The sequence below is a fragment of the Ciconia boyciana genome, chromosome 9, assembly GCF_034638445.1.
Source record: "Ciconia boyciana chromosome 9, ASM3463844v1, whole genome shotgun sequence".
NCBI lineage: Eukaryota > Metazoa > Chordata > Aves > Ciconiiformes > Ciconiidae > Ciconia > Ciconia boyciana.
This window is the reverse complement of record NC_132942.1, coordinates 23,921,319-23,948,060: the sequence shown is the minus strand read 5'-3', so window position 1 is coordinate 23,948,060 and position 26,742 is coordinate 23,921,319. Positions and strand designations below refer to the sequence as shown.

The following is a 26,742-nucleotide window of genomic DNA, read 5'->3' as shown; positions in this document are numbered from 1 at the left end:
ATCCTGCTCGCGCTGGGTGGTACCTCCAGCTCCATCCCTGGTGGAGCAGGTGCTGGGCTTGGACCAGCCTGGCTCCTGGCCAAGCTTGTGTCTCCAGCACCCTGTGGATGTTTTGGAGGGGTGGCGATAGCCAAGAGTTGCTTCTTCCAGCCCCAGGACAGCCCCAAGCCATGCCACCCCACGTGCTGAGTCCAAGCCTGTGCTCCCAGCGCCAGTGGTTGTTGGGTGCCTCTGGAAGGGACACGCCACTGCCGTCCCCAAGCTGGCATCCTGCAGGGACCTTCGCGCTGCAGACCCAGGGAGTCACCTCCCTCAGCTGCCCCCCTCCCTTCCGAACAGCCTGCTCCAGCGCAGGGCTGGGGTGGAAATTAAACCGTCCCCAGCCAGGGTGTTGTCCGTGGGTTGTTTGTGCTGCGGCCCCGGCTCCGGGGAGGGAAGGCACGAGCCACACACATGGCTGCCGGCAAGACTGGGCTCACGGCTCTGGGGCGAGCTGGGCAAACCCGGGGTGCAACCAAGCCGTCGGCCGGGGGGCAGGGTCCAACAGGTCGGAGGGGACTGGAGGGAGGAGATGGGGGAAGGAGCCCGGGGAGGATGAGGATGGGGATGGTCCAGCACAGCAGCCACGTCCGTACAGCTGCAACCTCAGGGAAGGGAAACCCCCAGGCCCAGTGCTGCCGGCAGCAATGCGTGCAGGCAGGGACAGGCAGCGATGCTGCAATAACGCAGGGCTGCGCCCGGGGGAGGCGCGGGCGTGGCAGGGCGTGGTCGCCCCCCCGCCGTGCCGCGGTGGTGCGGCCCGCGGTCCCCCCCCGTCCCCGGCCGGCGGTGGTAGGGCCCGGTGGCGGCGCGCTCGGGCCGGCGCGGCGGGGCTGCGGGGGCTGCGGGGCCGGGGCTGCCGGGGCCGCCGGGGCCGCGGGGGGATGACGCTCTTCGGCAGCGGGGACGCGGGCTGGAGATGTGAGTACTGACCCAGATCCGGCCCGCTATGCCCCCCGGGTCCCCCTCCGGGATCGGCCCTCTTCCCACGCCCCCCACCCCCCACCCCCCGGTAGATGCTCGGGCACCGGGATGCTCGTCCGGCACCGGCACGGCGGGGCACGGGTGCCCCCCTGCAGCCAACCTTCTGGTGCACGTACGTGTTCCCCCGCTCCGTGGCCTCCCACCCCGGGCAGGGCCGCCTCCCGGTGTCGGGATGCCTCCCGCCCCCTTGGACCAGTCCCTCCCCTCGGACAGGCATGTCCTCCCGGTACCGAGCTGCCCCCCACCCCTGTACCAGTCCCTCCCCAGGGCTGGGATGTCCCCCTGGTACTGGGATGCCTGGTCCTCCCCATACCATTACCCCTCCCAGGACAGGGATGCCCCTCCAGCACCAGAATGCTCCCCATACCATTACCCCCAGGTCAGGAATATCTTCCCAGTACTGGGATGCCCCCCATACCATTACCCCCAGGAGAGGGATGTTCTCCCAGTACTGGCATGCCCCCACTGCCATTACAGGGAAGGGAGCTCAGGCACAGGGCTGATGGCCCCAGGGTGATGCAGGACAGTCCCCTCAGTCCAGGCAGCCTGTGACAGGGTACCTGGCCATGGCTGGGGTTCCTGGCTGGGGCGCTGAGGTCTCCGTCCCACTGGCAGGGAGGGGAGCAGGTGGCTCTGCTGGGTGGGTGTGATGGGCTGGAGAGAGGGATGTCAACAGTGGGCTCCAGCCCTGAGCGGTGAGCTCAGCCGTCCCCAGGGATGCTGGCTGCACCCACAGAAAATGGGTGCCAGCATTACCCGGTGCACAGGTGAGTGGAGCACCTTCTCCAGCTCGCCCAGACATCAGAGCCAGCCCACAGACTTCGTCACACAAGGTGACAGCCTGGAAAGCAAACAAGTGCCAGTTTTCCTCAGCTCAGATCTTGCTCAGAAGCCCTCTCCTCTGCAGGGATGGAGGGACCTTGCTCAGGTGATTGTGGGGCTGGAGGGGATCCATGGCCAGTATCCATGTTCCTGGGGAGGTCTGGACCTCTCCGATGAGCTGGTGTGTTCCCAGAGGACTCAGGAAGCTTCAGCTTGGGGTTCCCTGGTGCAGTGGCATCCACAATGTCACCCGTCGGACAGCTGGTCACGCTTACCATAGCCAAGGGGGAGCATGCAAGAGGGAGACCTCAACATCTCACCCACCAGCTGACCCCAGGGGTCAGAGAGGTTTTGGAGCACCCCCAAATTACAAAATTAAATATGTGGGGGTGTTTGTTAGTAAAGCTTTGCATTGGTGGCTCTTAAATGTATACTGAGAAAATAGATTCAAGCCAGCTTTTATATGGACATTGGCTGTGAAATCCTAAGAAGGGGTGAAGAACATCACCAGGGAGTTGTGATGTGGCATCGCCGAGCCACATGTCCAGAGGCATCTCCGCCCCGCATCTCGGCATTGCACGCGTTTCAGCAGCCTTCAGGAGTGTGAAGTGGCTGGGTGCGGGGCTTCCCCCATCCCCAGCACCCACCTGTGGTGGGCAGCACTCGACGACGTCCTGCTGGCCCGGGGGTCTCCGAAAAATGGCCATGCTGCCCAGCAGGAGCAGTAGTGAAGGCAGATTCACCATGGTGGTGGGAAATGTCTCTGGGGGTTAATTATCCTCATCATCAGAGGTGCTTTCTGCTGCCTTAATTGGAGCCTGCCCGGCCTTGGACGGGCTTGGGTTCAGGGGGACAGGGCAATGCTGTGCATGGGGCACCCGTGGGAAGAGGCTGCTGGTGGAGCAGCTCCATGTCCCAGCACAACCCTGGGCTGCTCCTGTCCTTCTCCAAAAGCTTAAATCTAGAGAGAGCTGCTGGCCTCGGGCTCATCCTGTGGGTGCTCTGGAGTAGGATGCCTCCAGCCAGGAGAGGAGTGTGGCCAGGAGCCCCCGGGAAGCTGATGCTGGAGACATGTCCATGTGGGGTAGCATGTTGGCATCCCCTTTTCTTCCCAGTGCTCATTCCCCTCCTCTCTCCCCTCAGATTTGGACATGGCCAGGGAACCCAAGCCAAGCCGGGCCAGGCTGGGCCAGAAGCGGCAGCACAGCAGCAGCCTGTACCAGTGAGTGCCGGCATGTGGGGCGGGGGCTGCATCAAGGGGGGCCAATTTGGGCTGGGGACTGTCCCACGCCTGGCTCCTCTTCCTCCCCCTGCTCTCCATCACTCGCTCCTCAGACTATTCCAGCTGCGTGCTCATGGTGGTGGACATGGGTCCGTGCGATGTCCTTGCCCCATCCCGATGGGGTTCTTGGAGCATTGCCTGGCTGCACCCAGTAACAGCTGGAGTCCTCGCTGGGTCCCACCCGATGTGCATTGCCAGTGGGGTGTGGAGATCCTCCTTCCCCATCTGAAGGTGCCAGGAGAAGAGCAGAGCCCCGTAGTCTCTACGCCTGTTACAGTTGTTGATGCTGGTTGCCATTCTGGCCTTTAAATGCTGTTCCTGGGGGGACGGACACCCTTGCAGAGGCACATAAGTGTGGTGATGGTCCTGACGATGGCAGATGATGGTGATGGTGGCACTGAATGTAGCAGAAGAGCAGGTCCCCATCCTTGCGTGCTTTCAGCTCCCCAGCTCGGCAGGCGTGTGGTGAGGAGGGGACCGGAGCCGGGCTCCGTTTGTCTCTTGTTAGAGAGCTTTTTGCGAATGCCCTGATTGAACTAATTGCTCTGCCCGTTGCCATGGCGCTGGAGGGATGCAGTGCTGGCAGGGCAGGGACCGCCAGTCCCCTCAGGCTGCTGGAGCGTGGCAACCACTGCTTTTGCTCTTCCCGGGGGATGCTCTGAGCAAAGAACTGAGCCAGGAAAACCCTTGCTGTGCCCCTGGCTGGGCAATGGACCCCAAGACTGGGTGTCTCACAGAGCCACTGGTGTTCCCATGGCAGGGGGTGGCCTGTGGCATCCCCGTCCCTTTCGGCATGGGCTGCAGGCAGCAGCAGCCATTGGAGCTGGCACCTTCCCTGTGCCCCGTGCACGGGTTGGGACTCCCCTCCGGCTGCCCATTCCCCTCTTCCCCAAGGCAGGTTGTGACCTTCCTCTGTAGGTGACGGGCAGGAGGTGGGGATGCGAAGGGCTCGCCATCCCCTTCACAGCGATGAAAACTTGGAAAGCAGTGAGGCTGGAGCGAAAGCTTCCAGAATATCCCCAGGTGCAAAGAACATGGGCAGGCAGGTCCTGGCACCCCGGGGCTGCCAGCTCACCCTTACCAGGAGGGCTGGTACTTGCGGGCTGCGCCCCACGTGGATTATTCTTGACTAATCCCACCCAAAGGCAGGGTGGCAGCAGGGCTGGGGGTGCCTTTGCCCTGTGATGGGCTCCAAGCTGCCTCCTGGGCTGGGCAAGCCCAGGTTGCCCGTTAGGCCCCCCCCCCCCGGCAGACCTTCAGCTCTCCCCAAGCTTCAGCATCAGTCCTGTGGCAACAGGCTCCTCTGCAGCAAAATCTAGAGCCCTGGGGGCCCTTGTCCTGGTCCCCCCATTCCCGGCAGTGTGGCTGGGGAAGGCTCCCCACTCCCAGCAATGCTCTGAGCACAGCTTTGTCTCCCCTCAGGTTAGGCTTAATCCTACGCTTCCTGACTCCACAGGAGCTGAAGCAGCAAAATGAGCTTCAGCATCTTTCCTCCTCCTCCTCCCCCCCGCTCCTGGTCTACGGCTCATGATTTATTACCGGCACGTCGGCTGCCCGCATTGGAGGCGATCCGTTGACAGATCGCTTCTTAATTTGGAGCCGAGCGAGCCGGCAGCGTGTGCGTGGAGCCAGGGACCATGAAATTTAACATCAAGGCACTCTAAATGCAGCTTCCTGACAGCAGAGTCTGCTGCTGCTGCCCCGGGGGCTCTCTCCATCACGCCCAACACCCTTGTTTGGGTCCAGGGCAAGCCCCTGCCAGGGCACAGCCACCTCCTCGGGCTGTGCTGCAGCCCAGGCAGCTTGCACGGTACCCTCTGGGATGCCTCCCACTCCCTGGGGCTGGGGATGGACGCTGGGTGGGTGTCCTGCTGTGCCCAGCCGTGGCTGCTCCGGGGTGTCCATGGCCCTGCAGAGCGGGTGACTTGTTCTCCTCTCTCCCCCTCCTGCAGCAGTAACTGTGACCTGGACTACGATCTCTATAGGGACGACTTCCCGTACCGGTGAGCGCAGCATTCCATGAGCGAGGTGGGCTGAGCACACATGGGTTTGGCGTGCAGTTGCACCTCTGCCAAAGGCGAAAAGCAGGGTGTCCCTGGGCATCCGCCCCTCACCTCCAGGAGAGGGTCAGTGGCATCGCCCCCTTCAAGGGGCATGTATGCTGCAGCTTCCCCCCAGGCTGGGGGCCTTGGGGATGGGGTTCATGGGGCAGGGGCAGCATGTGGGCTGGGCAATGCCCAGGTTGGAGTTCCTCCACTGCGGAGGGAACCCGAGAGATGCTCTCCTGGCTGACAGGGCCTGCTGCTGCACCTCCAGGGCCACGCTCACACCACTATGCTTTTGTGCCCTTACAGGGTGTACGAGTACCAGAAGATCCCCCCCCTCATTAACCGCATCCCCGTCAAGGCCAGACGAACTCATGTGGGAGCAGGAAGCAAAAGCAGCCTGAGCCCCCAGCCTGGGGCAAGGAGCAGCACCAGCTCCACGGTGGGACGGACAAAGTGTAAGTGCGATGGGGCTGGGAGGAAGAGGAGGCTTGGCCCTGGTGTCTCGGTGCGTTAGAGCCATGCTGGTGCCCGAAGGTCCCGCTCAGTGCTAACCCTGTTGCTACGAGTCCCCAGCTCCAGCAGACACAGCCTGGACTGCGCTGGGCTGGTGGCTGTCCCCTGGACCCGTCCCCGTTCCCCAAGGATGCCCAGTAGGGAGGATGCTCTGGAGAGGAGGATGCTGCAGAAGTTGCTGTCCAGGATGCCGTGTTCCCCTGGCTCCGGGCAGGCTGTAGGGCAGGGTGGGATCCTAACAGCTCCTCTCCCCGCAGTGCGGGCCGAAGAGCTGCACTCCATCAAGGGGGAGCTGAGCCAGATCAAGGCACAGGTGGACAGTCTGCTGGAGAGCCTGGACCGCATGGACCAGCGGAGAGAGCGTCTCACGGGTGAGGGGATGGGCTGTAGACCCTCCGACACACGTGTGCATGCTGGGCAGCCTGTGGGTGCATGCGAGCCTAGACCCCGAGCTGGGTGTAAGAGGCCCTTCCCTGTGTGCCCAGGAGGGAGCTCGGCATCCAGAACTCGCTGGGCAAATTCCCTGGCTGGCAGGGCAGAGTCCAGCCCTTTGTCATGAGGGGACCCGGCGAGGACAGGGCTGATGTTTGCACAGGTACCCCAAATTTCTGCTGTCTCTGTGCTTGCAGGGTCCAAGGAGAGTGAGAAGAAGAGGGTTGAGGCAGGGGCAGAGTCACTGTCCCCAGTGGGAGAGGGGTCACGGGAGCCCCGGGGGAAGGAGGGGACAGGAGCTGACAGGCACAGCGACCTGCGCAACATCGACAGTGCCGAGGAGAGCACAGACACAGAGGAGACGGTAAGAGGAGGGCCAGATCCTGTGCCAGGTTCTCTGCTTTCCTAAAATTCATCCTCACTTGCTGCCCATGCGGGTCCTGGTGGGGGATGCCTGGAGCAGAGGAGATGCTCCATCAGGGTCCCCTAGCTGTCCCAGCTGCGTGCTGGGGCTACAACTGCCCGCACCTCCGGGATAGCCCCCAGCACGCTGCAGCAAACCTCTGGGCACGCATTACTCCAAATCAATTTATCAAAGCTGCTGCTCCCACACCCGCATCCCCCAGCTGGGTGCAGGACCCCAGGGGTCCCAGTGCCAGGCAGGTGCTGGGTTTGATCCTGCTGCCCAGGCACATCAGAGGACAGCCACCCTGTGTGTTTCTCCTTGCAGGTGAAAAACCACATGTCGGATCCCGAGGGGAGCCAGTAGATGGACTGGGATGCCATGGCCTCCGCGTGTGGCCAACTCTTCCCGTCTTGTGTTTGTATTTCTTTTGAGGCTTCCAGCTAGTGCCACGCACGACATGAGGTGCCCACTCTCGGCACGGCCATCCCCTGCCACCGGCGCCGGCAGCCCTGCATCCCACCCCTGCGAGACGCTGGCCAGCCGTGGCGAGAGAAGTCTTTGTGTTCAAGTGCGCTTGTTTTCTTTTTCCTCCTATTTTCAGACCTAGGGATAAGCAGACGTGGCCAGGGCAGGGAGGGGAGGAGCAAAAAAAGGACCATATCCCAAAGGAGCATCCCAAATCCCAGCTGCCTTGTGTGCAAGCATCCCCCCACCCATAGGGTGCTGTAGGGTGCAGAGAAAGCACCCCGGGTCTCTCAGCCCTTATGGCACAGGTCACATCCCAACCTCCCCGGCCCTGCAAGCCCACCTGCTGCCTCCATGCTTCAGACCCCCCCAGGGAACTGGTTCAGCAAGGTTCAATAGGTGTGGGTACAGCCCAGGAAGGCTTTCAGAGCTGCTTGGCATCCCACCATGATGCCATGGGAAGGAGGGACCACCCTGAGACAGCTCCAAGGGCTTTTGTGGGATTTTGGGATGGAGGGGTGGCGCTGAGCCCAGCTCTGATGCTGGCTGCAGGGCCAGCAACAGGTGATGCAAACCCAATTTCTCCCAGTTGCCCCTGCTCACAAATAGGTTTTCCTTACTGGTTTACCGCTCGCTGTTCTTGGCCATGGATCGCGTTTGCGGTCAGCAGGACTCCCATGAGCAGCTTTGCCAGGGCTCCTCACCTGTGCCCGAGGAAGTCGTGGTTCCCCCCACCCCGTGCTCCCCAGCATTGCATCTTGGTTCGGTGTCCCTTGTTTCTAGGTCATCCTTCTCTCGCTGGTAGGAACATGTTCTGTATTTCTAATTTGCTCTGGTAAAAGAGTGTATTGTGTTGGAAAGGAAAATAATTTGTATTTCTTTTCTCTGGTTATTTGACTCCGATGCAGTTTTTAACCGTCTGAAGAGCACATGTAATTTTTGCACCCAATTTTGTGTACCCTAGGCTCTGGGGGCTTTCTAGGATGCTGCCTTCCCCACAACTCAACCCAGAGGCAGGAGGAGCGCAGCTCTGCCCTGTTTCTCAATGGAAACATTAATCAGTGCCTTTACCCAGAATATTCCCTACCAGCCTGGCACAGTGCAGCTGGGCAGACAGGACCAGCTCCTCTCCATCCCCAGGAATAACCAGAGCCCAAGGCAGCACCCAGCTCCCTCCACACCCCTCAGGGAAGGACAGCGGGAGCAGAGGGGGGGGTCACTCCAATGCTTGGTGGCCCTCCACCTCTGCCCGCGGCTGGCAGAGGCCTCAGCAGAGCCACACAGGCAGAAGACTCACCAGAAAAACCTGATTTATTATAAAAAACCCCCAACAGAACACATCTCCGCCACCCTGAAGCGCTGCCTGGGCAAGAGGTCAAAGGCATGAGCAGTCTGTGCCACAACGTGGTTCCTGCCCAGTGCTGCCTGGACCCTGCCTGCATGGATGGTCATGGTGGGCAGCTCAGTGCGAGGGTCTCAGCCCTGGTGCTGGGGCCACCCCAGGGTGGGGTGTGGGGTCCCACTGTGCAGGCAGCTGCTTGGAGGGAGGTCTCAGGCAGGGTCCAGCAGCGTGGGGCTGGCGCAGCCAGGGGAACACGGCATCCTGGACAGCCACTTCTGGAGCATCCTCCTCTCCAGAGCATCCTCCCCACTGGGCATCCTTGGAGAACGGGGACGGGTCCAGGGGACAGCCACCAGGGGCTGGCGCAGCTGGCAGGCTCTGGCAGCTGAAGCAGTATGGAGGCTGTTCTTGTGGGGCTCCAGCAGTGTGCAAGGCTGCTTGGGTCCTGTGGGGCCACTTGGGAGGAGTCTCCTGCGACATGAGGCTCCTCAGGCAGGCTCCAGGGTGCTCAGGCAGTGTGGGGGCTGCTTTGGGGGCTCTCCAGCAGTGGGGGGAGGGAGGCTACGGTGTCCTTGGGCAGGTTTCTTGGGCCTCCACCTGTGTGGGCAGCTCCGGCATGTCTCTGGCAGGGCCAGGGCTGGCTTGGGCAGGCTCCGGGGTCTCTCCGGTAGCGTGAGGTGTGGATCAGGCAGGCTCCAGGGGACTCTGGCAGCACCGAGGGCAGCTTGGATGGGCTCTGGGAGATGACCCCATCCCGAGATGGGGGACACCTGGGCATCACCAGTCAGGCAGTTGTGGCAGTGGCAGCATCGCGGCGTCGGGCGGCCCGCAGCAGGCTCTGCCGCAGCACGGGGTAGAGGCGGTGGCAGCCGTCGAGGCCGAGGCGCAGTGCCTGCGCCCAAGCGTCGGGAGGGCTGCCCTGCCCACCGCCCAGCACCGCCGACACCTGGTTAAGGGCGGGCAGAAGAGCCACGGTGAGCCGGGCGACGGCGCAACGCTCCTCAGCCTCCCCGGGCTGCAGCATCCAAGCGGCGGCGGGGCCGGGGGGCCGGCACAGGGCGCAGCCCACCGCCAGGTCGTACATCTCCACGCCGGCATCGGCCAGGGCCAGGGCAGCGGCGCTAATGGCGGCGGCCAGCGCGGAGCCGCCGTCCTGCAGCAGCAGGGCGCTGACGGCCAGGCGAGCCCGCGGGTACCGGGCCAGCCGCACCGCCGGTTCCAGCGCTTCCCGCAGCGCCGCCGCCGCTTCCCGCTCGGCCTCCCGCTCCGCCGCCGAGCCCGGCCGCCACCGCGCCCCGCGCCCGGCGAAGGGGGCCCGGCGGAACTCGCAGAGCAGCCGCCCCCCTCCTGCCGCCGCGCCGGGCTCGGCCGCTTCCCGCGGGCCCCAGGCAGCGCACAGCACCTTGGTGCCGCCGCCCAGCTCCACGTAGGCCGAGCCCTCCGCCTGGCTCAGCAGCCCGGCCCGGGCGAAGAGCGGCCGCAGGGCGCAGGGGTCCCGCGGCGCCGCATCCTCCTCCTCCGGCACCTCCCCGGCTCCCCCGGCCGCTGCCCACACCTCCGGCGGCTGCGACTCCTCCGGGCCCCGCACGCGGCGGTGATCCAGCGGCATGCTCGCCGGAGAAAACAGGCAGGGGCAGGCAGGCACAGGCAGGAGGAGGAGCCCGCCCCGCCCCGCCCCCGCAAGCAGAGCCGAGGCGGCAGCGCGCAGGGCAGGCGGCCTTTATTCATCGGAAACGCGGGTGGTGGCTGAGCAGCAGGTAGGGGACGGGCAGGAGGGGAGAGGGGTGCCGGTGGCACCCCGTCAGTTCTTCAGTTCCCCCAGCCGGAGCCTGGCAAAGTCCGTGGCTAGTTTCAGGGCCTCCTGCAGGCAGCCCACGTTCTTGCCCGTCGCCTGTGCAGAGATGTCCTTCCCACCACCTTTACCGTCCATCAAGCCAGACACCTCCTGCACCCACTGGCTGGCTTTCAGGCCCTTATCTGCGGTCTCCTGGGTAGGAAAAAGAAACAAAAAAAGAGGCAGCTCGACCTCAACCCAGGCAGCAGCAAGGGAAGAGGGTCCGTGAGCACAGTATAACGACAAAGCTCTTCCAGGTGCATCTGGAAAAGAGGCAGCAGTCCAGGGGCAGACTGCCTGCCCCCATGCCTACAACCACGTTAAGTCCTGGCTCTTCCCCCTTCCCCACCTGCAGAGGACAATGCCTCTTCCACCCCTCTGCCGCCTGATGATAACCCAAAGCACAAGGGTCATGGCTCTTGCCAACCCAAATGAGTTTCAGCTGTGTAGTATTAGACAGTTACTGCCTGGAGGCTGCAGACCCTCCACTGAGGCTCAGAGAAAGGCAGACACAGAGTCTGGGTGTTACCTGGGGTACTTGACACAGGCAGGTGATTCTGCCAGCTTCATTATCTACAGTGAAGAGCATGGTGGCAGTCTGGGGGGAGTAAGTCTTGAAGAGCTTCAGAGACTCGTTCAGGGCCTATAGGAGGACAAAGGCATTGCAACACACCTTCTGCTGCTCGCAACCAGCCCTGCTCCAGTCCTTGCAGCACCCACAAAGACCTCAGGGATCTGGACTTGCATTAAACCAGCCAGCAGCACCCTGCAGCGCTCCTTCTCCCAAACATGAGTGATCTTCACATCCCCGGCTGTGCAGAGCCTGTGCAGCTGGGACAAGCCCTGGCTGTGTCCCCTCACAGCTGCAAGGAGGCAGGAGTGAGGAGCTGCTTTTATTTCCCCACCTTCAGTTATCCAGGAACTGGCAGAATTAGTGGCCGTGCAGCTCCAAAGCAAGTGAACCTTTGCCTGAGTGTGCTGGCTTGGTGGGAAAATGCTGTGCCCTGTGATATGAGCTCCCAGCAGGAGGTAGCAGCTGTTCTGCAGCAAGTCAGGAGGACTCAACTGCAGCGTGAAGAAGCTGCAAGGGTTATCAGACACAGCAGGCACACTGGAGAAACCGGGGAGACTGCCAGGCACCCTATTATTCCCAAGGAGACCGTTATCTATTGCTCCCATAGACAGTATGATGCAGCACAGAGCTGCAGGAGCAGGCCCTCCAGCGAGCAAAGCAGTGCTGCTCTAGCTGGAAAGGGAATAAGCAGCTCCCCAGGCTGCTGGCACCACCATCCCCTGGGATGCACCTTTCTGCCAGGGAGAACGCTACATTGGCACCCACTGTGAGCAGGAGCGCTGGCATCATGGACATGGGGACAGCCACAGAGAGCAAGCAGGCATCTGTAAGCAGGATCAGCTCCAAGACTCCCAGCGCAGAAATTTAAATAGGGCATTAAAACTTGAGTGGTTCAACCTCAGGGCACGATCAGCCCCCGCTGCCTGGCACTTGCTGGGCTCAGCACTGTGGCACAGAGCACACAAGGGAGCTTTTATTCACAACAGAAATCGCTCAGAAACTTAATCTGTGCGTGGAGGAGGGAAGGAGCAGTTTCAGCCCTGGCTGGAGAAGAATTTGAACCTTGCTGCAGCAGAGTGCTCAGGAGCTGGGGAGCAGCTCTCTGGCTTGGCCCTGTCCACACATGCAGCCCAGGACACCGTTCCCAGCTCTGATCTGCAATGGCCACAAGCATCACGACTTCCGTAGCTTGGCAGAGCTGCTGTTCAGAGTTCCTTAAGCCTGCATTTTAGTGTTGCGACTGCTCCTGGGTGAGTCTTACCTGGGACACACTGTGATTTCTATTGGGGCCCCTATCCACCACCAGGTCTGGAAACTCAGCAAATGGTCAAGATCCAGCCCCCTACCCCTGCAAACCCGTGTTAGTCCAGAAGGTGGGATGCAGAGAGTATCCCAGTGGTCCTCCCCCTCTTCACTAGCCGCTGCTCAGGGCTGGCAGGTGGCAAGAGAGGCAGCTCTACAACACAGCACCGCCTCCACAGGTGAACAGAGATCACCCAACTGCTCCTCAGGCACAAGGAAGGTTGTCAAGGAGACCAGGCCTTCCCATACCTTTGCTGAGGCTCCATTTTCCATTTCCATGATGACCAATGGCTTGTTAGGGTGACTCTCAATGACTTGCTTGGTCTTTTCCAGCACCTGAGGACAACAATGGTCAGATGCTAGAGCACACTCACATTGTATATGGACACAAGAACCACCGGGTAGAGCTTCCCTACAGGTACAGAGGTCCCCCAAGGTGCCCCAGCACTCCCATGGCTCAGCCCAGAGCAGCCCCATGCTCCGCAGCCAGGCGGGTGTGTGGCCTGCAAGGCAGCAGCAGTGCTGTGCGTGATTCCTCCTCCAGGAAAATTCAATGGGCTCCAGGAGGAAGAACGACACACCACTCATACCGTGCACTCAGGGGCACCACCTGTACCTGCCCAGGAGCACCCCAACTTCCAAGACACACTGCCAGCACTTCACCCCAGGGAACAGGTGTGGGAGGTAGCCATGCCCTGGGAGGCAGCAGGAGAGGCTGGAAGGCTGAAGAGTGAGGGGCATCCCCACAGCTCAGCTCGCTTCCACACTGGACACAAGTGGAGCTCCCAAGGGAGCCCCCCACAGCCCTCCCACACTGTCCTTTATTCCTGCCCAGGGCTCACTCGTTTCTGGATGTCAGCTTTGCTTGCTCGGTCCAGGTCATCCATAACTTTCTTCAGTGCTTTAACAGCCTCTCTCAGTTCATCCTTCTGCCACTGTGGGATAACAGCAGTGGCCAGAGTCTGCAAAACAGGAGTGGGTGGACAGGGTTAGAGCTACTGGTGACCATGGCAGGAGGCAGGGGATGCTGCACCACAGTCACGAACCTCCCATCCTCTCCCAGTGCCCAACAACTCAGGAATGAGGTGCTAGCTGCAGAACCCACAGGACACAGGGCTGAGGCCTCCTCTGTCCAGACAGGAGAAGGAAGATGAACTTTGGCCTCATTAATACCACCCAGTGCTGGGAATCAAGATCCCACTCACTTTGCAAAGTCAGAGCACTGCTGCCATCCTCACCTCACTGAGGTCTGTGATCTCCTTCTGCACATCCTTGTTGGGAGCTGTCTGGACCTTCACCTTGGCTTCCAGGGCTGACAACAGCTTCCTAAGGCTGTTGACTTTCCTGAGGGCCTAGCAGAATACAATCAGAGTTAAGTCATGCAAGGAGATTTAGCAGGCTGGGCTCTTGGCCACCACCATGAGATGGGGTGAAGAATACTGCAGCCCCAGGATGGAGTTCAGTAACTCCTTGGGAAGCAGCAGAGCCAAAGCAGGCAGCACTTGACCAGAACCAGGGTGTGATGCTGGCAGACAGGCCCCCACTCTTCTTTGCCAGAAAGAATGCCGAGATCCTCCAAAAAGAAAAAAACATCTCATCACCAAGCCCCTTCTCCTACTCTAGGAAGCACCAGCCCAGGACCAGTCACCTGCCTCCTGCAGCAGATGACTGGATTCTTAGACTGCACAACTCTCCTGTCAATCTTGCCAGCTGCTGAGGGCTCTAGATTTGCAGCCCATTCTGCAAAGCAACCTGCGCTAAACCCACAGCCATATCAGGGACCCACCCTAGGCCCTTCTAACACAACAGCTACAGCCAAGACTTCCCCCCCCCTCCCCCCCAGCTCTCTCCTCTGGCTGTAGCACAGCCAGGGGCCTCCAGCACAGCCTTTGCCAACAGCAGCATCCTTCTCTGCACTGTGTTAGTGGAGTCCAAGCCACAAGTTCCTCAGGCACTCACACCAATTCTCCCCGGCGCTGAGGGATACTGGGCAAACATAAGCAAAAAGGACCTTGGCACAGGGTTAACATCTGTGCATGCACATGCCAATGGTGTCCCACAGGGCATGGATTTCACAGGATGTCTCCTGTCTCCCCTTACCTTCCGAGCTTCAGCCCCGGTGACTGCAACTATCCTCCGGATGCCTTTAGCAATTGCTTCTTCTGAAACAATCACAAAGGGGCCAGCGTGGCTGGAGTTCTGCAAGTGCCTTCGGAAAGAACACAGAAAGACCCACAACAAGAGAGAGTTAGAACTTCACCTCTCGTCTCAGCAGGAATCAGCATGGAAACAAGAAAACCACCCTGCCAGGGAGGTGCAGCAAGCGTGGGGACAGGCAGAAAACCCAACCTAGCTGCTAAAAGCAAATGAGCGAGGAAAGGGTGGGAAGGGCCATGTTCCCAGCACTGTCAGAGACTATGCGTGTGGGCAGGGGCAGCATATAGGCAATTTCCCTGCCTGCAAAGGCTGATTTGAAACGCAGCTTGACTCAAGACTGGGAATGCAAAGGCACATCATCATCACCACCTCCAGCTCTGCCCTGGCTGTGCCCAGCATACACCCACAGCACTCACAACAGCCCTTGGGAGCTCGGGCTCCCCAGGGACTCCTTTTCAGCCACCCCACTGCCTTCCACGGCCTCTCCAGATACTCACGTCCCTCCGCAGAACTCAACAGAAGTGATGGAGCCCGCAGGGCCAGAGGGGTCAGCCAGCAGCTCCTCCACAGGGATGCCAATTGAGACCACACGGACAGGATCGGGGTAGGTCTCATCAAAAACTGCCCGCAGTCCTTGGATAGCTTTGGCTGCTGCGAGAGGGCAGTCCTTGGCGTACACAGTCTGCAGAGGACAGGAAAGGGACACAGGTAAGAGCTGGTCCTGTCAGCTGTGACTGCGGGCCTGTGTTCCCAGGGAATCCTGACTTCCTCTGGAAGAGCCTAAATGGGAAGTTACGTGCCTCACCTTCATTGGGGTTTGTTGAGCTGCAGTCATTGACAGATGCCCCATCTTCAAAACTCCTGATACCACTGCCTGCTCAGACCCCCTGTGCTCCTGTACATTTGAATGGTTTCTAACCAGACTCCTGAGCAGAGCACAGGGTCCTCCAGGATCTGTTCTGACACAGGGCTGGCACCAGACAGAGCAACTCTCTCGCTGTTGAGGGCACATCACTGGAGGGTCTGGCTTTACACTGTAAATCCAACCAGGCCTACTCTGCCAAACTTCTTGGCTCTTGTAGCTAATGTGACACTAGAGCAGGTACAGAACCACTCCAACCCTAGAGAGGGCTCGGTACCAATGAACAGAGCAGTCTACATGGAGTTTTCCCATTCAAAATCCTCTGAGGTGATGCCAATCTGTGCACAGTACTGCATCAGCAACTCGGAAGACTCCTGCTGCGCCAAACATCCAGCACCCTAGATCATCCAAAAACTTGACTCAAGGTATTTTTTTTCCCCAGTATATCCAACCCATCAGCTGTACCCACCTTTGCCTCCTCAATCATCTGATTGGCGATCCCTTCGACTTTCTTGATTTCCTGGGTAGACAAGGCTCCCTTGGCTGTGAAGTCAAACCGCAGCCTGTCTGGTGCGACCAGCGACCCTCTCTGGTCAGCTTCCCCCAACACTGAGCGCAGGGCGAAGTTGAGGATGTGGGTGGCCGTGTGGTTGCTCATGACTGGCCTCCGCCTAGTCTGGTGGAGGAAGCCACTGTTAGGTGGGGTCCTGCACTACAGAGCCAAGATTACCTCTAGCAGCAGAAGTGGAGCTTAACATGCTGCTCCAACAGAAACCTAAACTAGCTCAGAAGACCAGAAACAACTTAGCACACTTTCTGCCTTGGAGCCTCAGCTAAGGGAGCAGGATGTACCCCACCAAATTTGTGCATGGCTTTTCCCTGGCAGTCCCCTTGTTAGGTCTATCTGGAGAGAGGCCAAAGACAGACCAGGTCACAGACACTCAGCAGGGAAAAGCACTGCAAGATGGGAGCCTTCCCTCTTGGTGCCACGTCTATAGGGAAGGGAAATGCATTTTGCAGACTAGGCTCAACCCAGAACTCACTCAGCAGGCTGAGCCCACTGGAGCAATGTCTAGAGTGGGGCAGACAGCCCAGGCTCTCCACTGGTATCCACAATGCAGTGGGACACTGTACCAGCTCCACCTCCTAGCCGTGACCCAAAATGTGTTTCTGCTGCTGGTCAGTGAGCATGGCTCTGAGCCAGGCAGGGCGTTATCTGCCTCGTGGTAAGAGAAAGCCAGGTGCCAGGCAGGAGAGGCCTTGAGTCAGCCAGACTGGAAGGGCCACACTACTTGCCTGCATCGTGTGCTGCAGGGAGAGCAGGCCCTGAACTCCAGGCCACCCAAGCGGTACCGATGGAAACAAAGCAGAAAAAATCCAGGGAAAAGAGATGAGGCCATCTGTTATACCATGTCTTAACTCACCTCATCAATAGACAGGTGGACCTGATCTCCTACTTTCAAGCTTCCATATAGAGTTCCTATGTGAAGCACATAGCCTCCTCGGACCTGCACATTCTTCACCGTGAATTCTGTTTTCTGTACAAAGAGGGAAATGCACCCAGTGAGCAGGGTGAGAGGCCAAGGGGAGACAGACAGTCCAGCCAGCGGTCTGAGCTGCAACTAGAAAGGTCTCAGCTGAGAGCCAGACTGGTGTGTGTGATAGGAGAAAGCTGAGTGTCCCCAGGCACAGCACACAGGGCCACAAAGCAGAGAAGAGAATGAAGGTGGGGCATGGTTATGGTGCACAGCAGAGCTGAAAGAGCTCCCCACCCCAGCTCCCCATCATGGCTTGAAAGCTCTGTCCTTCCACACAGCAATCCCAGCACTACCACCACAGGCACCCACGTTCTGGCGACAGCCTGACGCTGCAGCACAGAGTTCAGTTCCCCAGGAAGCAAGGGGAACAATACTCCAGTGCATTGTGCCATGCTGCACCCCCGAAAAGAAAACCTGTACAATGCCTCACACCTGCCATGGACAGGAAATTGCTGGAGCTTGCTTGGCCCCTTCTCCTTCTCTGCCCACACCTGCCCAGGCCCCAGGTGAGACTGAGTCTAGCAAAAGGCTCTCAGGCCCACTCACATCCTCCCTGCCGTCGTCGTCCTTGACCATGTAGCCCTCGTCATAGATCTGCCCGCCCTGCTCGGCGTAGAAGCAGGTCCGGTCCAGCACTATCCCACACTCCTGGCCAGTGGATACCTCCTCCACAAACATCTTCTCCCTGCGGATGGCCGCCACTGTGGCCACGAGGCTCCCAAAATCTGTCACCAGGATGACAGGCAGTGTCAGTAAAACAGGAAAACTTTGTAGACACCACATGGGAGCAGAACTTCATAGCAACACATCCCAGCTATTGCAGAAGCTCACGGCAGCTATATTTGCAGGGGGTGAGGAGAAACAACTAGGGCAATAGTTAGCTGGATAAGAGGGAATTTCATTCAGTGCTCTCCAAGGCAAGGACTTTCACCTCCTTCCACACCTATGCAGTAGAAGTCAGACACATGTGCTGCTACGAGCCTGGGGCCTCCTGAATCTCTAACAAATTGAAGAATTAGCAGCAAGAGCCAGAGCAAGTGGGCCAAGGACCCTCTAACAGACCAAGCAGAAACTGCAGTCTCCTGCGGCACTAGCAAAGGAGCAGCTAGGAAACACAAACATAGGAGTGTGGAGACACAAAGCTGCAGGGAACAGGAATTCCCTTAAGTTGGCAGCAACAGACCCGAAGAATACAGCAGCCCTTGAGCAGTCTGCCCTTCTCTTTCCCTGCTCTATTTGTTACAAGCAGGCTATTCACCCGCACATGTTTCCACTCCCACCTCCATGTCCCAGGAAAGGGGAGCCCAGAGGGGATCTCGTTGAGGTACATGCCAGGAAAGGTTTGGCAGCCGAGGATGATTCTGAGAAGTTTTTTTCATACCATAGGTACCACTCTGATCTGAAGCATAGCTGTATTTTGGCGAGTCGTCAGTCACCTCCAGCCCTCGGGCCCTCAGCTCTTCAATGGCATAGATGTCCAGCATGAGGAGGTCCTCCCCTCCGGCACCCTTCCCTTGGGATTTGATCTGCCAATGACAAGCAGCAAAGTTTGAGAAAATCCACCTCAGCGCTGGCCCATGCATTTCAGCCTAGTTGCAATCCTCACTCACATCCCTGAGAACTCCTTGGTTCAGAGCTTTGCTCTGGGAAGCCACATGCCAGCAGCAGGAGTGCTCCCATCTTTTCCGACTTCAGAGCAGGCTGTTCCAGTGCTACCAGCACGCAGATAAAGTTGGCCTGAGCCCACCAAGGGCAAGGCAGGTACCCAGCGAGCTGGTTGATGCCACTCTCTGCTGCTGCAGCAAACTGTTGGGAGAGGCACCCAAGCTGCAGGCCTGCCTGGACACTGCTCCTCAAACAGGGAAGTCCCGAACTTCCCTATCCAGAACAGGACAGTGGGGAGGTGCTCCCAGCAGTCCACCAACTCTGTCTGAAGGCTGAGCTGACAGCCCTAAGCCTCACAGTGTTAGTGAGCAAAACCAGCCCCAGCTGCACAGAAAAGATATGTCCCACAAAAACTGCGGTGGTCTTTCCCACACGACACTGGGGCATGTGGGGTGTGAGCAGACCCAGTAAGAAAGGACCAGACTCACGACTGCAAACTACAAGGAAGGGAATCCTCCCTGCCCACTCTCAGACCAGCTCTCCTTGAAGCTGTTACCTACCTGTGCATTTTTCCGCTCTTCTTCAAAGCCCTCCATGTCTACAACAAGGCCCTTCTCCTCTGCAATCAGCCCAGTGAGATCCGCAGGAAAACCATAGGTGTCATATAGCAGCCAGGCAGTATCACCTTCAGAGAAAAAAGCAGAGCAGTTGGCGCTCCTGTACTGTGAGACACCGCTCCTTTCCCCACTCTCTGACTGGCTCTGTCCCACCCAACTGGCCCAGAGCTATGGCAGGACAGGGAACAGGTCTGCTGAACATAAACATCAAAAAGACTCCTCACTGACAGCACAGAGATCACACTATCATGTTGCATCTGGGCAGCTTAGAAACCTGAGCAAGTGAACGCAGGCCAGAGGAGAGAGGGGTGGCCCAGCTCTGCAGTCTTTTGACTTCAACTTTGTCCCCTCACACCTTCCACCATCTCTCAGTTCCCAGCCCAGCTGAGCCCTAACTCAGTCCCGGATGATAAATGCCTTTTGGTGCATCCAGACAGAAGTCACAGCCTTACCAGGGATGGTTTTACTGTCTCCCAGGCTCTGGATCTTCCTGTCCAGGATGCGACGTCCTCTGCTGAGTGTTTTCAGGAACTGATCCTCTTCTTCATTGATAATGTCCTTCACCATATCTGGGTCCTTCTTCAGCTCAGGAAAGGCATCTCCCTGCAGACCCAAGAGGATTAGTCCTTCAGCATGGAGATCCGCACACGTCAGCAGAGGAAGTCTTCAGCAGATACAGTGGAGCAGGGGAAGAACTTACCAGTGACTGCACCACCACATCAACCAGAGTAGCAAAGAAACCCTTGGGGGCATTGAGCTTCTCATGGGAGTAGCGCACAGCCCGTCGGAGAATCCGCCTCAGCACATACCTAGGGAATAGCAGAGCCCCTCATGCAAACATTAGACCTCTGAGCTGTTCTCAGGGGATCCACCAGCATCCACTTGCCAGCACCCCCTCCCAGGACCTCTGGTTCCGCACAGGGTTCTCTCCCCACATGTCCTCTCAAATAGCTGCTCACACCAGCAGCAAGCCAGAGGTGAGGTGCCAGGCCCCAGCTCCATAACCCAGGCTCACTGCGTGCTTAAGAGTCAGTCCAGCAGCACCCACAGCACAGCCCCCCAGCCCAAACTTCACTGGTTTTTTTTGACAGCAGCACTGCACCAAGCAGGGTTTTGTGCCTGTCTGCCCACAGTGATCCTTTTTGGGGGCTGACACAGCAGGACTGGTACTCACAAGAACCCTCAGACCTGTGTGTCTTGGCCTTTTGGGCAGACCTTGCTACAAGGATTCAAGCGTCAAATATACTGAGCAAACACTCTGCTATCCACTGCTTTAATGATGAATTCGAAGACATCCCAGAGACATATGAGATCCCAGACCTCTCAGGAAAGATGTGCTGAACAGAATGGGAGCAGCAGCATTGCAGCAGCTCTGTTCTTACCCTCTGCCAGTGTTGTCAGGCCTACCCCCATCAGAAAGGGCCAGCGTGATGGTCCGTGCATGGTCAGCCAGCACGCGGTAGGCCATGTCTATACCATCGGCATCCTCAGCACCAACCTGCCCCATGTATGGCCTGGCACCTGTGCCCTGTGCAGAGAGGAGAAGGCGGTGGGCAAAGGGGACAATTACGGACAGCAGGGAGCAGCAACATGGCAGGACAACAGGGAAGCGCCTCAGAAGCCAGCCCCATGCCACTGCCCGCAGCCACAGACTCCAGCCTGGCATAGCCTGCCCAGCCAAGAAACTTCAAATTTTGTCATGTGGGAGAGGGTCCCAGCTTCCCTCTTTCAGGGTGTTTTTATCCATACCCAAGAGAAAGACAACACTATAACAAAGCAGTGCTTGCACATGGTGTAAGCCTGTCACCATGGGCACAGTCCCTAAGCCAGGCTCCCAGCACACTGCAGGAAGGCAGACAAAGGCACATGGGCTGTGTCCAGGCAGTGACTTTAACACTGAAGAAAGGCAGCCCTCTAATTCCAACTCTGGAGCTCCACACCTCTCAGAGGCAGCAGCAGGCTCTTTTCCCTGCATTTTTTTCCAACAGGATCTGCAGCCAGGAAGCTCTGCCCCTTCCATGGAGCAAAAAAAGGCTTGGACTTGCACACAGAGTTCCCAGCACTAGTAACATGGCCCCCCACCCAGGAAGATGCAGCAACAGCACACTGGTTCTGCAAGTGACTGTCATGGTTTATGGCAAAGACCTCGTCTCTCAGGGGATTTTCTACAGATCAGCATGTTCCAGGTGGAAGACTGAAGGACAAACTCTGATTCTGGGTAAGAAGCACCACGTGCTCTCTACCACATGGCAAAAAGATGGCCCTTGGCCACATGGGACAGCAGAGCATCTCCCACTCAGAGAGAACCAAGGAGAGCACCATCAGGACAGTGCACAGGAAACACCTGGGAAAGCTGCACTGCTCACTGTCCCATGTTTTCCCCTGGAAACATGCCCCATGGCAGCAATTACTGCACCAGCCTGCATTCCTACCCTCAGCAAAGTACAAACATGCAGGGCTCACAGCAGCTGGGAAAGCAGAGACCTGCAGACATAACTGCCCTGTCCAACCAGCCCCACACATCTCCCCAGGGATTCAGGGAACAGATGGGAGTCTGGGTCAGGCCCAGACCCAGACTCCCCAGTTTGTACCTTCTGGATGGCTTCAAAGTAAGGAAGGAAAAGGTCAGTATCATAGTTGGACATCTTGTTCTGCAGCACAGAGACCAGCCTCTCCAGGCCCATCCCAGTATCAATACTTTTCTTAGGAAGAGGTTTCAGTGTCCCATCGGTTTCCCTGCCCAGCCACAAAAAGAAAGATGAGCTGTTACGGATGGAGGCTCTGCAAGGGCAACCCCATCTCTCTCCTCATCCCCATGAGATTTTGTTCCATCAGATTTATGACATGGGCTCATACACAAACCACACAAAGGACAACTTTGATAAAATATAGTTAACAAGACCCTCAATGACAACTTAGACCCAGACTGGGGTGGCACTTGTTCCCTACTGAACTCCTGGCAGATGAAGTGAGAAAATACTTCCAGTCTGTTCCCAAAGCCAGTGTGACCAACCTCTTCTGTACAGGTGGGTCAGGGGACAGAGCATCACAAAGTGCACAGCTCCTGGACAAGAGGGAATGGCAAGCAAGCCAGGGGCAGTTAAAAGAGTACGCAGTCCAAGCATCCTCCCACGCTGAGCTGGAGCAGCCTGGGGAGGGAAGCAGGTCTGGCTCACCTGTTGAACTGTATGAACACCAGGTTCCAGATCTCCAGGACGTTGGGGTCATCCTGATTGACCAGGTGCGAAGCATCTCTGTCCCCGATCCGGTCATAGTGGATCTCGCTGCAGGGGCCACAGGGGCCTGTGTCTCCCATTTCCCAGAAGTTATCCTTCATATTGCCAGGCAGAATCCTGCCCTCAGCCAGCCTGTAACAATAAACTCTTATTGAACAACACAGACTTACAGCAAGGCAAGAATTCCCCCAAGCAAGGATGATACCAGAGAAATCTCAGCTTACTAATTCCCTGGATGAACAGACAAATTGTCAGGGTCCTGAACCAGACCAATATAAGACCCTACCACCCAGGTTCCCTGCTGAGGAGGATCAGATGAGCATCAGCACCTGGCACTGGCCCCAGATGGAGGCAGAGGCCTACACAACACCTCAATGAAGCCACCAGCAAGGAGACAGGCGGATCTCCAACTTTAATACACGCAAGGCAGGTTTGAGCGTTGAGTGCGGTTCTTGCTTCCTCATCTCAAGGAGGGTGAGGTACGTATAGAGGAGGGCAACTAAAACTAACTAGGGGTGGAACATCTGCTTTACGAAGAGAGTATAGAAAAGAGTAGGACTCTTCAATTTGGAGAGGACAAGGCTGGGTGGGAGGCTATGATTGAGATTTAGAAAAATCCAACAGGTTCAAAACAGAATCAGACATACTCTGAAGGCCCAGAGCCCCAAACAGAGGCTAAGGGGAACAGATGGATCACCCTCTAACAAACTAATCCAGTGACTGTGGATGCTGGAAGGGAAGGAGGAAAACAGACTGCAGGCCACAGTCATGCGTGCCTGCTTTCCCTGAACAGCATCTTCTTAACTGCTGTCAGAGGCAGCACGCTGGGCTGGACAGGTCATTGATCTGACCCAGTGGGGCACTTCTTATGTTCTTAAGCTTACACAAGAGATTTTGAAACTAAAGCTCTCAGTCTCTTTCTATCTAATACCAGTATCTCCCTTTAGCTTTGCAGCTCTGCCACCCTGCAAACGTTATTTGTGACACTTCAATTTTGTTAAAACCTCCTGTTATATGTGCTCTGCCACATAACACATGCCATCTTTCTCTGAATGACTATTGCTCATCAAAACATGCACCTTCCTCACTTAAAGGCCTTACCCCAAATTCAACCATATCTGCTTGCACTCCAGGTCCGGTTGCAGTCCTGCAGCCTCATTTCCACCAAAGTAAGTGACATAGAGTCTTTCAGCAGGGATGCCAAACTCCTTGGTGAGAAGGTCCAGTGCCAGTTTACAAGCAAGTTCCTGCAGAATGAAAGATGAGGTCAGCAAGTGAATGCAAACAGAGTTCTCCTCAATGTGCAGCACCTGCACATGCAGAGTACTGGCTACTGTATGTATCAGCAGCTCTCTACAAAGAAACAGCCAAAAACTTTCAGACTTTTGGCACAAGAAATAGGCAAACCAGTATATGCAGTGAACAGAGGACAAGAAACATCTCATATGGCTTTCCAGATGCAGCCAAGTTAACTCCTGCCCCCAATGTTTGCTGCCCCAAAAAAACCTTTGAATTCTGTCGTTATGCTGTATTCTTAACATCACCTTTGTGAATATGGACCCTACACTAGGAAGACACTTGGGAAAGGACATTGTTATTTTATAATCACTCCTGTTTGAGGTCCATCATAGTTGCACAGCACATGCAATTTCCCACAGCTCCAGGACAGCCACTAAAACCTCTGCCTGAAGACTCCAAACTGGTAGAGTTAATATAATCAGCTTTGTAAACCTTAAGTAATTAATCTCAAAACATTCTGCAGGGTCCAGGCAACTTCCAAGCTCATTTATTCCAGAGGAGCCACACACACTTTAGGAACCACTCTGTGCCAAGATATTCTCCTTCCTCTTGGCAATTGCTCTGCTGAGTTCATAGACACAGGTAACTTTGTGCAAGAAATTCAGAGCTGCACCTAGCCTATTTACCTTGAAATAATCCCCAAAGGACCAGGACCCCAACATCTCGAAGAAGGTGTGGTGGTAGACATCTTTCCCAACGTCATCCAGGTCATTGTGCTTGCCCCCTGCTCGGATGCACTTCTGAGTGTTGGTAGCTCTGTTCAGTTTAGCAAGCGGGTGCGAGGGGTCAATGGTATTGAGGAAGATGGGTTTGAACTGAGGGGAAAGAAAAAAGGGCAATCAAGAAAAGCCCTGAAAGCCTGTTTTCAAATGTTGCAAGCAACAGTGTTATCTACGTCACGATACCACTAGCCTGGACGTACCCAAGGCAGCTTTCAGAAACAACAAGCCTGCTGTCTCCTGCATGCGAGGAAGCTGCAGCACTGCTTATAACTTAGCACTCACACACACACAGGTGTTCCTGAAGCCTACCAAACCCCAGGACTTCCAAAGGGACTGGAAGTTGCCAGATTCCCAGCTGACCAGAAAAAAAGTCAGTAAAAACCGTGTGCTGATCTCCAGCAGAGCCCTTCCAGCAGCCCAGCCCCAACCACTCTTTAGAGACACCATTAGTCATTTGTGCCAGGACTAGCTGTGGTACAAAGGGTCAAGGAAGAGAGACTGGCAGCACTCCCATCACTGCACAGTCAGCCCAGCAGACACAGGAACCTCTCCCAGTGCTCTTGCCAATTTTGCCAGAGTGCAGAGGACTCCAGCAGACACACCAACCACCTCTTTGTGACCAGATGGAAGATGGAGAAAACAACAATAATTTTCCACACAAACAGCTCTGCAAACACCTTCACAGGTTTCAACTGCTACAGGATATGTACATAAGGACCACAGTACCAGAGTGGGAATCCTACCTGATTCATACCAGCATTAGCAAAGAGCAGTGTGGGGTCATCCAGGGGGATTGTAGAAGAGGAGTGCACATAGGTATGCTTGTTTTCCTTGAAGAAGTCAATAAACCGTTGCCGGATCTGGCTAGCTGTTAGCATAGCTTCCATCTTGAAGCTGCAAGTCACAGCTGTCCAAAGCAAGTGGAAGGTAAAGCAGTAAGGCCTTGGTGCAGTCTGAAGAAACAACAACAAGGCTCTTACATGGTGTCAGCTCAAGCAGTAACAGCAGGATCATTGCCTACATCTCCTGAAAGGATCTCCCTGCATTGATAACTACTCTTACCAACTCTTCAGTTTAACCATCGGTCCGCCCCAAATGGTGCTGACCCAAACTTCCTCTCCCCCAGCCTTCCTGATTTCTAGAGCTCGAGCTCAAGTTACCTGCTCTTTGAAAACATGCGTTTTTAAAATACCAAGTTCACCTGGATACTGAACTTATTAAGAGGTTATATCTGCCTTGCCAGGGACACAGGGGAGGGGAGGATTGCTAACGCCTAAAATCATTCAGGTTGATTAAATCATAGGATCATAGAATGGCTGAGTTTGGAAATGACTTCTGAATATCACCTCGTCCACCCCCCCTGCTCAAAGCAGGGTCAGCTCCAGGGATACCTGGAAACCTTCCCTGTGAGGAACTACATCACCATACGCACACCAGTGACAGGTGATGGTTTAGAGGTGACAGTTTGGAAGTGAGCACCTCCTGTATATCCTAACGGGTACATAAAGCTGTCCCCTGCCGATGAAGCACAATGCAGTTCTCCAGAGGGCCAAGCTCCCAGCAGCCTGCTCCGGCGCAGAGGGACGATAATTCCTCATACAACTAAGGCCTGTGAGTCGCTGGAGGCGGGAAGGACTCGAAGAGGTAAGGACTCGGCGCAGCGGCGGCTCCCGGGCAGAGCAGGGCCTCTGCCCTGGCACCAGCCAGTCTCAAGTCCCCAAAAGAGAGGCGAGGGCACAGCGGATATCCGGCAGCCCTGCGGAGAGCCGCTGGAGAGCCGGCAGACAGACATGCCCCCGCGGCCCTGGCTGAGTAGAGGAGACCAGCAGCACCGCCACCCTCCCGCCCCTCACCGCTGCCCGCCCCGGCCCCCTGCCAGGCCAGGCCAGACCGTCTCCCCTCGGCCCAGGGGGACCCAGCCGGACCAGAGGAGGAGACTGGCCCGTGGAGGCAACCCCCGAAGGCCGGCGACCCCTCATGCCCCAGCGGAAACCCCAGAGGCCCTACCTCCCGGCCGCCGCCGCCGCCCCTCGTTCTGCACCACCGGCGCCGCCGCAGCGCCCGCTCCGCCCCTCCCCGGCGCAACGCCGTGCGCCAGCTCCCGATTGGCTGCCGGGGCCGTCGCTCCGGATCAGCCCCGCCCCCTCCTCTCGGCCGGCCTCCTCTCGGGAGGAGGGCCGCCCGCCGGCTGATGCAATGACGAGACACGGCGGCCACGTGACGAGGCCAGGCTGAAGCCGGACAGGGAGCAGCCATTTCAGGAGAGCCAGCCCTGGTGTGGGGCTGAGATGGGAGGTCTGCTCCAGGGCAGGGCAGGGCAGGGCAAAGCAAAGCAAAGCAAAGCAGGGCAGGGCAGGGCAGGGCAGGGGGGACTGAGGCGGCTGGGACCGTAAGGGCCCTCCAGACCATCCTCACTGCCCCTCCTCACTGTAGGCACAATGACAGTGTAGTACCATGAGGCCTTGGCCCACCTGGTGCAGCCTTACTCCCTGCAGGTGGGCCTGAGGCCTCGGCTGCTGGTGTGGAGAGAGCAGGGAGCTGAAAAAGGCTCAGGCCAAGAAGGGGATGTGGGGGAGAGGGAGCTGGCTGGGGATGGTGGGTGAGGTGGCTGCTGGAGTGGTCAGCAAAGCCCCACCAGCTTCCCTGGTGGGGGATGTAATGGC

General features: G+C 57.6%; 3 protein-coding genes across 4 annotated transcripts; 1 reads left to right on the top strand and 2 right to left on the bottom strand.

The window, feature by feature from the left end:
* Positions 1 to 861: 861 nt before the first annotated feature.
* On the top strand, positions 862 to 7,876 carry LOC140657065 (RNA-binding Raly-like protein). The gene is made up of 7 exons (XM_072873555.1): positions 862 to 960; positions 2,989 to 3,067; positions 5,080 to 5,130; positions 5,482 to 5,630; positions 5,946 to 6,059; positions 6,318 to 6,484; positions 6,851 to 7,876. Exons 1-7 carry the CDS (start codon positions 924 to 926, stop codon positions 6,887 to 6,889), a joined length of 636 nt encoding a protein of 211 aa, XP_072729656.1. The 5' UTR covers positions 862 to 923; the 3' UTR covers positions 6,890 to 7,876.
* Positions 7,877 to 8,284: 408 nt separating this feature from the next.
* On the bottom strand, positions 8,285 to 9,952 carry EXOSC6 (exosome component 6). Its single transcript, XM_072871923.1, has one exon. The coding sequence runs from the start codon at positions 9,940 to 9,942 to the stop codon at positions 9,118 to 9,120; it is 825 nt and encodes a 274-aa protein (XP_072728024.1). The 5' UTR covers positions 9,943 to 9,952; the 3' UTR covers positions 8,285 to 9,117.
* Positions 9,953 to 10,036: 84 nt separating this feature from the next.
* Positions 10,037 to 26,163, bottom strand: AARS1 (alanyl-tRNA synthetase 1). 2 transcript variants are annotated; one of them, XM_072871920.1, is made up of 21 exons: positions 26,087 to 26,163; positions 24,823 to 24,986; positions 23,984 to 24,172; positions 23,160 to 23,305; positions 21,999 to 22,190; positions 21,414 to 21,558; positions 20,205 to 20,350; positions 19,523 to 19,631; positions 19,275 to 19,425; positions 18,766 to 18,890; positions 17,982 to 18,126; positions 17,147 to 17,325; positions 16,487 to 16,600; positions 15,532 to 15,738; positions 14,698 to 14,882; positions 14,144 to 14,252; positions 13,282 to 13,395; positions 12,886 to 13,005; positions 12,293 to 12,379; positions 10,697 to 10,810; positions 10,037 to 10,320 (listed from the first exon to the last, which is right to left on the bottom strand). In XM_072871920.1, the coding sequence occupies exons 2-21, from the start codon at positions 24,964 to 24,966 to the stop codon at positions 10,135 to 10,137; spliced, it is 2,907 nt and encodes a 968-aa protein (XP_072728021.1). In that variant the 5' UTR covers positions 24,967 to 24,986; positions 26,087 to 26,163; the 3' UTR covers positions 10,037 to 10,134. The 2 variants fall into 2 exon arrangements, with proteins under 2 accessions (XP_072728021.1, XP_072728020.1); XM_072871919.1 differs by having other exon boundaries at positions 24,823 to 25,032; positions 26,087 to 26,155.
* Positions 26,164 to 26,742: the final 579 nt, after the last annotated feature.